This window comes from Perognathus longimembris, chromosome 8 (assembly GCF_023159225.1).
Source record: "Perognathus longimembris pacificus isolate PPM17 chromosome 8, ASM2315922v1, whole genome shotgun sequence".
In the NCBI taxonomy this organism is placed as follows: domain Eukaryota; kingdom Metazoa; phylum Chordata; class Mammalia; order Rodentia; family Heteromyidae; genus Perognathus; species Perognathus longimembris.
The window spans coordinates 2,003,076-2,015,575 of NC_063168.1; the positions used below are offsets into that span (position 1 = coordinate 2,003,076).

Consider the following 12,500-nt stretch of genomic DNA (forward strand, 5'->3'; position numbering starts at 1 on the left):
GTGTCTTCCCCGTGTCTTCCCCGTGTCCGCCCCGCGTCCGCCCCGTGGCCGTGGCCGTGGCCGCCCCCGCCGGCTCACCGAGGCCGCCGTGTTGATGTAGTAGTGCTCCAGGTCCCCGTGCTCGGACACGATGGTGGCGTGCACCTGCAGGACGGCGGCGCTCATGTACAGGATGCCGGTGGCCCCGTGGTACAGGCTGTCCTGGGGACCCAGAGCAGAGCAGCCCCGTTACTGGGGCGCGAGCTTTCCCCGCTCCACGGGGGAAGAGACAGCCCCCAAACCCAGCCTCCGCCCTGCACGCCGGGGCTGGTAATGAAGTGTTCCCTTGGCTGTATCCACAGCGAGCGGGGCAGTAACCAGCACTGCCGTGAGCGCAGCTCGGCCCTCCGCGGGCTGCGTGGCTTTGGCTCGGCCCTCCGCGGGCTGCGTGGCTTTGGCTCGGCCCTCCGCGGGCTGCGTGGCTTTGGCTCGGCCCTCCGCGGGCTGCGTGGCTTTGGCTCGGCCCTCCGCGGGCTGCGTGGCTTTGGTTGGGGAGGCAGTGGCCACGGCGGCCGGGGCCTCGTCCCGCCAGGCAGCCGCTCTACCGCCAGAGGCATGGCCCGACACGGAGCGCTCGCTCCAGGCCAAGCTCTGGGCCAAACTTCTTTTTCTTGCCAACTGTCCCTATTGAAGTCTTAATTTGAGGAAATGCAGTTCAAGGTTACAGCCGGTGACTAAACAGTAGGAGTTGAACCCAGGTCAGGAACTCCAGTCCTGTGTGTGTGTGTGTGTGTGTGCGTGTGTGTGTGTGTGTGTGTGTGTGTGTACTGGGCCTTGAACTCAGAGCCTCGGTGTTGTCCCTTAGCCTTTCAGCTCCAGGCTGTTTCTCTATCTCTTGAGCCACAGCTGCATTTCCAGACTTGTTTTTGCTTTGGTGGTCAACTGGAGATAAGCATCTCATGGACTTTCCTGCCCGGGCTGGCTTTGAACTGCGATCCTCAGATCTCAGCCTCCTGAGTAGCTAGGATGACAGGCGTGAGCCCCGAGTGCCCAGCAGCCTAAACTACTTTCTGCGTGGTTCACGAGATGATGCGATGGCGTGAAGAACACTAATGGTGTCACGTCAAACCAAAGCACAATTGCTCCATGTAACTGGCATTGTGTTGCATAAGGTTTGTGCCGTGTGTCGAAAAATGAGCTCAGTGCCCCCCCATGCGCCCCCCCACCCCCCGCCTCTCCACACCCAGGACATCAGTCTGGGGGCTCCCCCCTCGGGTGCTTACCAGGACCCTCCAGGACTCGAATCGCTTGTAGACTCCGAGCAGGTAGGACAGCAGGAGGAGGAGGGAGATGAGGAAGGAGCTGAGCGACACGTACAGCACCCAGCCTTGCAGCAGCGGCTGCGACACCTGCGTGGCGGCCACCAGCACCCACACCCAGAACCCGAAGGCCTGCGGGAGACAGCGGGGGGGGGGGGGGCTTGTCTTCCTGTGCGCAGCACGGCCGCCTTTGTGGGGCCTCACCTCGCTCCGCTGCTCCTGGTTCAAAACTCGGCTGAAGTCAGAACAACGGAGATGGAAAAGAACGATCGCAGCCAAGGGTGGGGGGGGGCTGATGAGAAGCCCCGGGGCAGGCACAGGTGCCAAGGGGGGGCTGATGAGAAGCCCCGGGGCAGGCACAGGTGCCAAGGGGGGGCCTGCAGCCAAGTGGGGCTGGGCGCTCATAGCCCAAGCAGGGATGATGTTATAAAGAAGGAGAGGAGGAGGAGGAGGAGGGGGAGGAGAAGGATGGGGAGGAGGAGGAGGAAGAGGAAGGAGGAGGAGGAGGAGGAGGAAGAGGAGGAGGAGGAGGAAGAGAAGGAGGAAGAGGAGGAGGAGGGGGAGGAGGAGGAGGAGGAGTAGAAGGAGGAAGAGGAGAAGGAAGGAGGAGGAGAGACGAAAGGAGGAGGAGGAGGAGGAGATTCTGAACCAGTGGCTAACAGGATTTTTGACAGGACAAATACCCCAACTGGGGAAAGTTCTTGAAAAATCCACTGCACCGGCCGCAGTCCACCAGGCACCCCAGCCAGGATGAGTTCTGATTGACTCCCTCTTTTCTCTTCTATTTTTTGGGGGCAGTCTGAGGCAGGCCTGAACTCAGGGCCGGGGCCCTGTCCCCGAGCTTTCGTGCTCAAGGGCACCATTCCGCCCTCTGAGCCCCGCTCCCCTGCAGGGTTTTGGTGGCTGGTGGGGTGAGCGGCCGTGGGCTCCGCGGCCCGCGCTGGCCTGGCATCCGATGCCCCGCGCCCCGCGTCTGCAGTGGCTAGGACGGCAGGCCGCGCCGCCAGCCCCGGGCGGGTGGACCTGCCTGTGCCGGACGCCGAGCTCGGCTCCTGAAACGCTGGTCTTCCGCGGCCCTCGGCCCGCACCCAGGCGGCCGCCGCAGGCTCCTTCCCGGGGGCCCCTTGGCGGGGCACCCGCCGGGCTCTGAGAACGCCTCGTGAAGTCTGCGTGCCAGGCCCCCCATGGCTCAGCCCAGGCCTGGGCCTGCCCCTCCACCGCCTCCAAGCCAAAGGCGCAGAATCGGAACTTGTCCCCCCCCACCCCCCCGATTCCTTGTTTAGAACGACTCGTGGGGGGAGTGGGAGAGGGAGGATGGACCCTGGGGGAACGAAAGCACCGGAGCTGATGAGAGCACGCCGCGTCCTTCATCCGTTACACAGCAATAGCAGGGCCTGAGCCAGGCACCCAGAGCGACGCAGGAGGCGGAACCCAAAGGGTTACAGGCGAAAGCAGCCACTGCAGGAAAGTCCTCGCCGAGTTATACATTTCCCCATATTATCCGTTGTCTTCTGGTTTCCGTGTTGGTGTTGAGAGGTCGGTTATTGCGGAGCTGTAAAAATCCGACCTTGGTATCTAGTACTTTTAGAGTTTTCTGTCTGTCTGTGGTGCTCTTCTATTGATGCAAGAATGATACAATGGGGCTGGGATATGGCCTAGTGGCAAAAGTGCTTGCCTCCTACACATGAAGCTCTAGGTTCGATTCCCCAGCACCACATATATGGAAAACGGCCAGAAGGGGCACTGTGGCTCAGGTGGCAGAGTGCTAGCCTTGAATGGGAAGAAGCCAGGGACAGTGCTCAGGCCCTGAGTCCAAGGCCCAGGACTGGAAAAAAAAAAAAAAAAAAGAATGATACAACGTTAATTGAGCCTTTTCACTGTTTCTGCTTGGTATTAATTTTGTATTCAATATGCGAAAATTCCATTGCCTGGATCTCGGTAGCTTGATTCTGTAGTTTGTGGCTCCGTTAATTCACATTCATCTTCACTTTTCCCCCCCTCCTTCTATTTAGTGAACTTTAACTTGGACTTTTTGTCTGTGGGGATAGTTCAGTTCTGAACGGCACAATAAGGGAAGATCTGGACCAAATATCCCACTTGATCCTATGGAGCTCAGTGGAAAGGTATTTGATGTTCAGTCCCGCTTTTTGTAAGCTATCCCCCGCTGTTGGGGACTAGCAATTCTTAGCTCACGACTAAGCAATACGTAGGCAAGTCACCCTTCCCATATAAGACTTCCACTGCTGTGGAAATGCACTTATGTATTCGGGGGGAACCTCTAGGCTCTTGGGAGAAAATGTGAGAGAGGAAATGAGAACCCATCTAGGGTGACAAGCCAACCACAAGGCAAAGAACAAAAGCACAAAACTAACAGGGCTGGGGCTGGGGATATGGCCTAGTGGCAAGAGAGCTTGCCTCCTATACATGAGGCCCTGGGTTCGATTCCCCAGCACCACATATACAGAAAATGGCCAGAAGTGGCGCTGTGGCTCAAGTGGCAGAGTGCTAGCCTTGAGCAAAAGGAAGCCAGGGACAATGCTCAGGCCCTGAGTCCAAGGCCCAGGACAGGCCAAAAAAACAAACAAACAAAAAAAAAACTAACAGGGCTGAGAAACACTGTCAAAATTCTGACTACCTCTTAAAACACCGGTTCTAGGAACAACTTCCTCCAGGTCTTCACAGTCACTCTTGAAAGACTTCGAGAAGTTCCAGGCTATTAGTGGGAATACCATGTAGGACTTACACAAGTGGTGGCGGCACCAGGATTTGTGAACATATAGACTCACATCAGACCTAGGAGGGCAGAGAATGTTCGGTGTCATTACGAACGTGTGCCTGGTACCAGCACCGGTTCTAAAACAGAGTAGGCACGAGGGTGAAGGATGCTAGAGTACATTCTTTGGGGCAAGGTATGATCTAACCCCAGCTAAGCAGGAGGCAGAGGTGAGGAGGACCATGGTTGAGTGCCAGGGTGGGCATAAAGAGCAAGGGGGACCCCTGGCCCCATCTCAACCAAGCTGGGTGTGACGGACCTGCAGTCCCAGCTACTTGAGGCTAGCCTCGGGCAAAAGCATAAAACTCTGCCAGGTGCTGGTGGCTCTCGCCTTTAATCGTAGCTCTGAGGAGGCTGAGATCTGAGGATCATGGCTGGAAGCCAGCCTGGGCAGGAAAGCCCACGAGAGTCTTGTCTCCAATTAATCACCCAATAAAAGCCAGAGGTGGAGTTGTGGCTCAAGTGGTAGAGTGCTAACCTTGAGGACAGTGCCAAGGCCCCAAATTCAAGCCCCAGTGCTGACACCGAAACAAATACCTGGACAATATCTAAAGCAAGAAAGAGCTAGGACATGGCTTTATTGATGGAGAATTGCCTATCAAGGCCCTGAGTTCAAATTCTAATACTGTCAAAAAACAAAGTGCATTCTCTTGACCGAATGTAGAATCACGTCCCCACCACCCTACATTCACTGTAAAATATGAAATGCACTCACTCAGACTGCTGCATTCAGTTTGTCTTATGACTACAATTTCCTGAGAAAGACCAGAAAGCTGGCCCCGGTGCCTTCTTCTACCGCTGTCAGCTCATCGTCTTCCGCTGGGTTCAGGTTGTGGCTCAGAGACCTGCGTCCCGTCCCCACCTTTTATTCTTCCACCAGCCAAAGGCCTCTGAGCAGTTGAGATCCTACTCACACGCCATGGGAGTCTTTTGAATGGCTTTATTCTTGCTCAGTCAGGGTTGTAGAAGAATGGCAGTTGCTTCTTACTTGCCCCTTCTAAACAGTAAAGGGACCAGAGCCAGGGACCAATTCCAGGTGAATTTAACCCTGTCCATCTGCTATCTGCCGTCATTTCTGCCTCATGGAGTCTAGGTTAGATTCTCTATAGACTGTGAACGTTGAGTGCTTGCACTTTAAAAAAGAAAAGTCATATTTTACTTTCCAGATTCTTCTGGCAGCCTGAACTGCTCTCCCATTTACGATTCATTTTGTATGGCATTTTGGTGGGGGGGGGGGGCTGGTCCTCAAAACGGAGGGGAATTTTGTTGCAGTTGGACATTTAGATCCAGTGCATTTCAAGAACAAAAGGTCTTTTGCTTATGAATAAAATACACATTTCTTTCTTGTGTGTACATTTCCCAGAAGGCTAACATTTGAAGGCTCTTTCGAGGCAGCACAGAGCGTCACTTTAGGTTTGAACATTTGTTCTTGGAGAAGAGCTGCTGAGCGCTGTGACATTGGGGTAAAAACCTAGAATTGGAGTCTGGGAGACATGACCGCAGCCTGGGCGGGGGGGGGGGGGGTCAGGCCGGTGAGGCGGTAAGAAAACACCCAGGGGCTCCTGAGTCCTCAGCAGGCTGCTGCTGAACCCCGAGAGCTTCGAGCAGGCGCCAGGGCCTCGGTGGGTGGGGGTACGGCCGCGAAGGATGTGCTCAAAAAGAGAAACTTCTTGGGTCACTTTTGGGGAGTTTTTTTCCCCCTCAACTCCTTCGTAAAGGAAAGCGGGGCAAGCACTCACGAGGCGGGGCAAGGCGCTTGGGAAACCCGGGAGGTGTTCAGCCGAGGCGCACCCATCAAATAGCAGGGGGGGCCCCCCCACCCCCCGTCCCCGGTACCGGGCCTCGGGGTCTCACTGTCTCGCCGGGCTTTTTATCTTTTCTCTCAAGTCACTTCTGGCTTTTCGTTGGTTCACTGAAGATAAGATTCTCGTGGACTTTGCCGCCCAGGTTGACTTCAAACTTTGATCCCCAGCCTTCCGCCTCCTGAGGAGCTAGGGTCACACGCGGGAGCCCCAGCCCCCAGCCCCAGTGTCTTCCTCTGAGTGGGCTCAGCTGGGGGCGAGGGCGGGCTGGCGCCACCGCGGAGGGAGCACAGGCCCCACCGACGAGTCGAGGCTGTGACGATACAGAGGAGAAAGCAGAGGGTTCGCGTTCACAGCTGTGACGATACAGAGGAGAAAGCAGAGGGTTCGCGTTCACAGCTGTGACGATACAGAGGAGAAAGCAGAGGGTTCGCGTTCACAGCGCGCGCCCCATCAAGGCCGTGGCTCAGGACGGAGGACGACGTGGCCCGGGAACAAACTGTCGGTGTGGCACGACTACGCTCGTGTGTACACGGATCCCACACCGACGGCACGGGGATTTAAAAGAGAGGAAAGAGCCAGACGGCCAGGCACTGGGGGCTGGCCCCGTCGCCCAAGCTTCCCAGGGGGCCGGGACGGTGGACCGCACACCGCGCACAGCCGGTCCACGCAGCACGAGCCGCCCAGAGTCCCGGGCGGGTGCGGCTCACGTGGAAGGGCGCCAGGAGGGGGGGGCGGGGGGCCCGGCTCAAGGTCGGCGCCCGGGGCCCACGTGGGAGCCCAGCCCTCGAGGGAGGAGGAGGACGGGGAGGAGGAGCAGAGACGCGGAAGGGAGCGGGCTGGGGGCAGGCGGCCGGCCGGGGCATTGCAGCCTCCTGGGGCGGGGCAGCGGGCGGGGGGGGGGGGGGCTGCACGGAGGGGTGCAGGCGGGGGGCTGGGGCCTCGCTGGGAGGGGCGGGGCCTCCTCCGGCCGCCCGGCAGCGGGGCAGGTTTTTCTGCATAGTTGCCCTCGGTGGCCAGCCCCGCATTCCTTCCTCGCTCCGCCCCTGGCGCTCAGGTGACCCCAGGCCGGGCCACAGAACCCCAGAAACTCCAGGCTGGGAGGGAAGGGCCGAGTCAAGGTGGGGAGGCCTGTGGGGCGTGGGCTGGGGAAGGCTGGGACACCCCGGAGACACGGAGGTCTCCGAAAGAAAGCGGCCGCCCCGGGGTGCCAGCAGCCCGCCACCCAGCTATCCCCGCCTTCCTCTTCTGCGCCCATCCCGGGGCTGGAAGGTAGGGTGGGGCGCTGTCCTTGAACTTTTGGCTTCGGCTAGCTCTCTACCACGGGAGCCACAGCTCCACTTCCTCCTTCTTCTGGTGGTTCGTTAGAGCTAACAGCCTCAGGGACGTTCCTGCCCAGGCTGGTTTTGAACCATCAGACCTCAGGCTCCTAAGTGGCTAGGATGACGGCCCGTTTTAGTCTGTGTTGAACGACACAATAAAACCTCCCGTGAATGAAACCACGCAGCAGCCGTCCTTCTGTGAGGGGCCATCACCAAGCACTTACGCCTTCAGGCTTCATAGAGCAGAATTTCCTTCTGTTTAAAGCAAAGTAATGCTCCCCGGTACACACACATCCCCCCAAATGACAGGGGTGCGGTTTGTGGGGGGGGAGCTAAGCTCGGGTGTGCGGCAGGCTGGGGGGGAGTGGAGGGGGCACTTTCCAGTCGCAGCTCCACCTCGCTGCGGTTGTCAGGGCACAGGCGCCAGGCACCTGCCCCCCCGGCCCCCCGCGACTCGCCATCACCCGTGGGGGGCAGTCGGGCTGCGTCAGCCCCCGAGTCTTGGGGTCGCAGGTGTGGGCCAGCTCTCCCGGTCCGCCGCGCTCTGTGGCGCCATGTCTACACCTGCGCCGGGGGCTCACGCCCGGAATCCCGGCCAGTGGGAGGCTGAGGAGACGCCAGGAGACGCTCAGCTTCCGGTAGCCACCACGGAGCTGGACGCAGAGGCCTGGGCTGGGGGACACAGCACTGACACCGCACGGAGCAGGCCGAGGAGCAGCGCCGGGCCCGAGTTCCGGTGCGCACACACCGAGGGCAGAGCAGCCCGCGCGGCCGGGGGGCCATCCGCGCGGAGGGGGGGCGAGAGGGGGGGCGCAGAGCTGCGGCCCGGCGGCATGCCCGGCGACTCTGGGTCCTGCACCCCGCGGGCCCCGTCTTCATCTGAGGGGACACACGCACCCGAGCGCGCGCGAAGGCGGCAGCCAGGAGCGTGCGCTGTGCTTTCCCCGCGCTAAGGACATTCCAACTGGCGAGAGGACCCGATTTGCACGGGGTCCCCGGGCGGGGGGGGGGGGGTCCCCAGCTGCTTCCCGTTACAGAACAGGCTGCCAATGTTAAGGATAAGGACAATCCTTTCCTTTCCCTTCCTTCCTTCCTCCCTCCCTCCCTCCCTCCCGTCTGTCTCTCTCTTTCTTCTCTTTTGCACCTGTACTAGGGTTGGGCGCAGGGCCTTGCCCTCCTGCTTAGATTTTCTACTCAAGGCCAGCACATTACCATTCGAGCCACACCTCCAACTTCCTCCTTTTTGCTAGCGCATTACAAATAAGACTCTCCCAGCCTCTCCGATTTTTCTGGCCTGGCTGCCTTTGAACCTTGATCCTCAGATCTCAGCCCCCTGAGTAGCTCGGATTACAGGCGCGAGCCACCAGCGTCCGGCGCGCCGGTTCTCCCGGCTTCCCTGCTTTCCGCGGATCTCTTCGCTGGCTAAGTTGGCCGGGCGGGAGGTGTGGGCCGGGCGGGAGGTGTAGGCCGGGCGGGAGGTGTAGGCTGGGTGGGAGGTGTAGGCCGGGCGGGAGGTGTAGGCCGGGTGGGTTCGAGTCTTCCGGCTGTCGCTGTGAAGGGGTTGCTAAGGGACTCCTGGAAGGACTGCCAGGTGTCTAAAGAGACACAGGACGTGGGGCCCGTTTTCTTTCGCAGTTCAAGCGGCCCGGGCTGGGGACGCAGGCCCTGTGCTCCTGCAGCCCGTGTCCCTGAAGCCCCCGTGATCACGGAGTCGATACCCGCCGAGTCGCCTTGGGAAGCTTGAGCCACACATTTCCTTCATGCAGGAAGTGGCTCTGAGAGATTAAGGAATCCCCCCCCCCAAAGCTGAATCCGGGGCCCCCAGAGGACCTCCAAAATAATTAGCATTGTATGGAGATTCCAGGCTCCATAATTGGTCCCTGGACGCTTCCAAACACTGAGTCACCGTGTCCTGACTCACGAAGGTGGCTTCCCCCCCCCCCCCCCCCGTGGCTTTGCCGTCGACAGGAAGTGGCTGCCCCAACAGGCCTCTCCGGTGAGGGCCAGGCCCGCTCCGGCCAGGCCAGGAACAATGGCGCTGGCCGGAGCTCCGGAGGCCAGGAGGTCGGGGAAGCGCTCTGGGCCCTGGCAGCACGCCCGGGAGACTCGGGGCTGAACAGAGTTTCCCCCAGTGGCCTGGAGTCCTGTCCCCGCACTTCCGCCCCTCCCAGGGACTTCCTGTCCGGGCCACACCCTCCCATTCACACCCTGACTGGAACCGGTTTCACGGACTGAAGAGCACAGATTTACAGTGTACCATAAAGCACAATAATAAGCACACTCTTTCTTACCCCTCCGAGGTCTAAAGGGCTTTTCCTTCTTGGTTCTTTAAAAGAAATAAGATTAACGGCTAAGCATTTTGGAGGCAATTTTGGGGCCCCTGGCTCACATGGGAATGCTGTAGAAAGTCAGGAAGTGAAGGAGCAGGGCAAACGCGCTGTTCTCGTCCAGGAGTTCCACTCTTGCCCGCCCCTCATATCCTTTTGTTTATATTCGTTTCTGTGCCCGCACTAGGGCTTGAACTCAGGGCCTGGGCCCTGTCTCTTGGCTTCTTTCACTCAAGGCTAGCGCTCTGCCACTTGGGCCACAGCTCTGTTGGCTTTCTGCTGGTTCACTGGAGATGAGGGTCTGGTGGACTTTCCCGCCTGAGCTGCTCGGCCCCTGGGTTGCTAGGATTCCAGTGAGAGCACTGGCACTCGGCCCCCACTCTTCCTCTCTGACTTCTGTCACTTTGCTTAACTTCACATCCCTTCACACTGCCCAGAAACTCTCCGTTGAACTCTGGACTTGGCTCCGGTCAGGCCCTTTGCCCTCCTCTCTGTCTCGGGAGCTCATGAACTCTTAGTGACAGCCACCTGTCCTGGCTGTGGCCCCATCCGTGGTGGGAAGTATTGCCCCACAAAGTCGTCGTTTGTGGGAAGCGGAAAGAAAAGTGTCATTGTCCTGCCTGGGCGGACTGTGAGTGGCATGGTGATCGTGCCCAGATCTCAGTCTCCCGAGCAGCTAGGATGACAGGGGTGCGCCATTAGTGTCTGGGCGGACTGTGAGTGGCATGGTGATCGTGCCCAGATCTCAGTCTCCCGAGCAGCTAGGATGACAGGGGTGCTGGGTTTTGTAATTAGGTAAAAATCTAACACGCGTCCTGGTGCAAAGGTTCAATGTTAGAAAGATTTCTTGGGCTTCCTCAAGAAGCAGGTCCTCAGGGCCAGTCACAGATGGGAGCCCCCAGCTTCTACCTGGCAACACCGGGGCGGCCCCGGCCGGGCACCAGGGCCGGCTCTGAAGAGCGGAATGGCTGCTGGGGACGCCGCCCCAGGCTCCGCCCCGCGCCGCTGCTCCCTGCTGCCCAGTCACTCAAGGAGGGGAGGGAGAATAAATAGAGGTCTGTTCTGGCCTTAGGGTTCATTGACTCAAGGACGCCTCACCGTTGGAAACTGTTTTCAAGTTCATCATTTTAAATGGGAAATCCAAATAAAACAGAACACTGAGTGAAACACCCATGTTATTCTTCAAGTCATGCCTTGCTGGTGGACATGCAAGAGGCCAACACGATTTTCTAGCCACCTTGGAAAAGACTTGTCAGTTTCTTAATAAAAAGCAAGCAGACACCCATTCCACTCTGGCATTTTTCTCCATAAAATAGTGGAAATTATACCCCCACAGCGCAACAACGAAGAACTTGTCATCCAATAGGTGACTGGTTAGATTATGTTCAATCTGTACTATGGGATATTACTCAGCAATAAAAAGGAATGGATTATTAGCACAAGGAATGCCTTGAATAGACGTTAAGAAAATGATCCTGAATAGAAGCCAGTTCCCAAAGTCTCATACTAAACGATTCCGCTTACTTAATAACTTTCTTGGCATAAGTAAGGAATTATAGTTGTTCAAGTACGTTTAGGAGTCCACTCAGAATGGAGGGAACAAGGTAGGAAGGGATCAGGACTCCACAGTGCAGTTAGAGGGGCTCTTAGTGGTGGCTATGCAAGTTGACCAAGGGAAGACCACAATGAAGAGGTAGAGACCTGTCTGGTTTTGCTACTGTGTTCTGGCTAGGAAAGCTGTACCTACTGTGGAAGCTAAGGGAAGGCACGGCAGACCTCCCTATGTGCTAGACAAACTTTATCATTATTCAGACTAAAACATTTCAAACGGACTTGGCACTGGCAGCTCACGCCTGTCATCCTACCTACTCAGGAGGCTGAGATCTGAGGCTCGCAGTTCAAAGCCAGCCCGGGCAGGAAACGTCTGTGAGACTCTTATTGCCATTAAAGTGCAGAGTTGAGTTCTGGCTCAAATGGTAGAGCTCTGGCCTTGAGCAAAGGAAACTCAAGGGAAGAATACAGGTCCCGAGTTCAAGCCTTATGACTAGCATGCACGCATTCACGTACACACACACACACTTTAAAACCATGAATCTTCATGTGGAAGACTTGAGAGCTAGGGTTGGGAAGCCACAGTGCTCCTTGGAGTCTAAGCCGCCCTGGTCTACCATCCTCAAGAAACGCAGAGCCAGAAGCTGGCTTGGCGGGGCCCGCCCTCCCTCCCTCCCTCCCTCCCTCCCTCCCTCGGCGGGGGAGGGGGGCAGTGGTGCCATGGGAAAGCTGTGGGAAGAGCACCGCCCCTTTCAGTCTGCTCTGCTCTGATTGGTTATGGCCCTGTGTTCCCAGGGACACGGGGCTGGTTCAAGCCCCGTGGATTTTCAGTCCACTGTTTGTCCTGGGCCTTAGGCTCCTGTAATCCTGGGACACGCCTAGGCCCCTGGGTGTCAGAGAGCTGACTATTTTGGCGATGCTGCAGTCTCTGGCTCGTGAGGACCTAGTGCCCTCCCTCCCCACGCCTCTTGACCCCGTCAGGCAGCTGCTTCTGGAGGCCGGGCATTGCAGATAACCGAACTGGCCTGGCATCCACAGGTCCGTACGTGAGCACGTGAGTGTCCAGCAGTGCCATTTAGCTCTGTGCTTTCGAAGTTTTCAGTGACGCATGAGCACTACGGATGGCTTTAAAAATAAGGTTGCAGCTGGGCCCCCAGGGCTCACGCCTGCAATCCGTGCTGCTCAGGAGGCTGAGATCTGAGGGTCAGGGCTTGAAGCCAGCCCCGGCAGGGAAGTCCCTGAGGCTTACCTCCAATTAACTACTAAAAACCACTCAAAGTGGTTGAGGGCCAGCCTTGAGCACAACAGCTCAAGGACAGTGCCTAGCCTTGAATTCAAGACCCAGGAATCACACACACACGCATGCACACACACGCACACACGCGCACACACGGTTGCAATATGGAGACATTGGACAGGCAATTGGA

At 58.0% G+C, this 12,500-nt stretch overlaps 1 protein-coding gene across 1 annotated transcript in view; it reads right to left on the reverse strand.

Annotated features, from left to right (window-relative positions):
- The window catches only part of Mall (mal, T cell differentiation protein like), a 20,665-nt gene that overhangs the window by 5,926 nt on the left and 2,239 nt on the right, over positions 1-12,500 (reverse strand). The window contains exons 2-3 of the mRNA XM_048352342.1: positions 1,263-1,430; positions 79-201 (exon numbers count right to left, since the gene is read on the reverse strand). Coding sequence (XP_048208299.1) covers positions 79-201; positions 1,263-1,430 — 291 coding nt within the window. The remainder of the gene's footprint in view (positions 1-78; positions 202-1,262; positions 1,431-12,500) is intronic.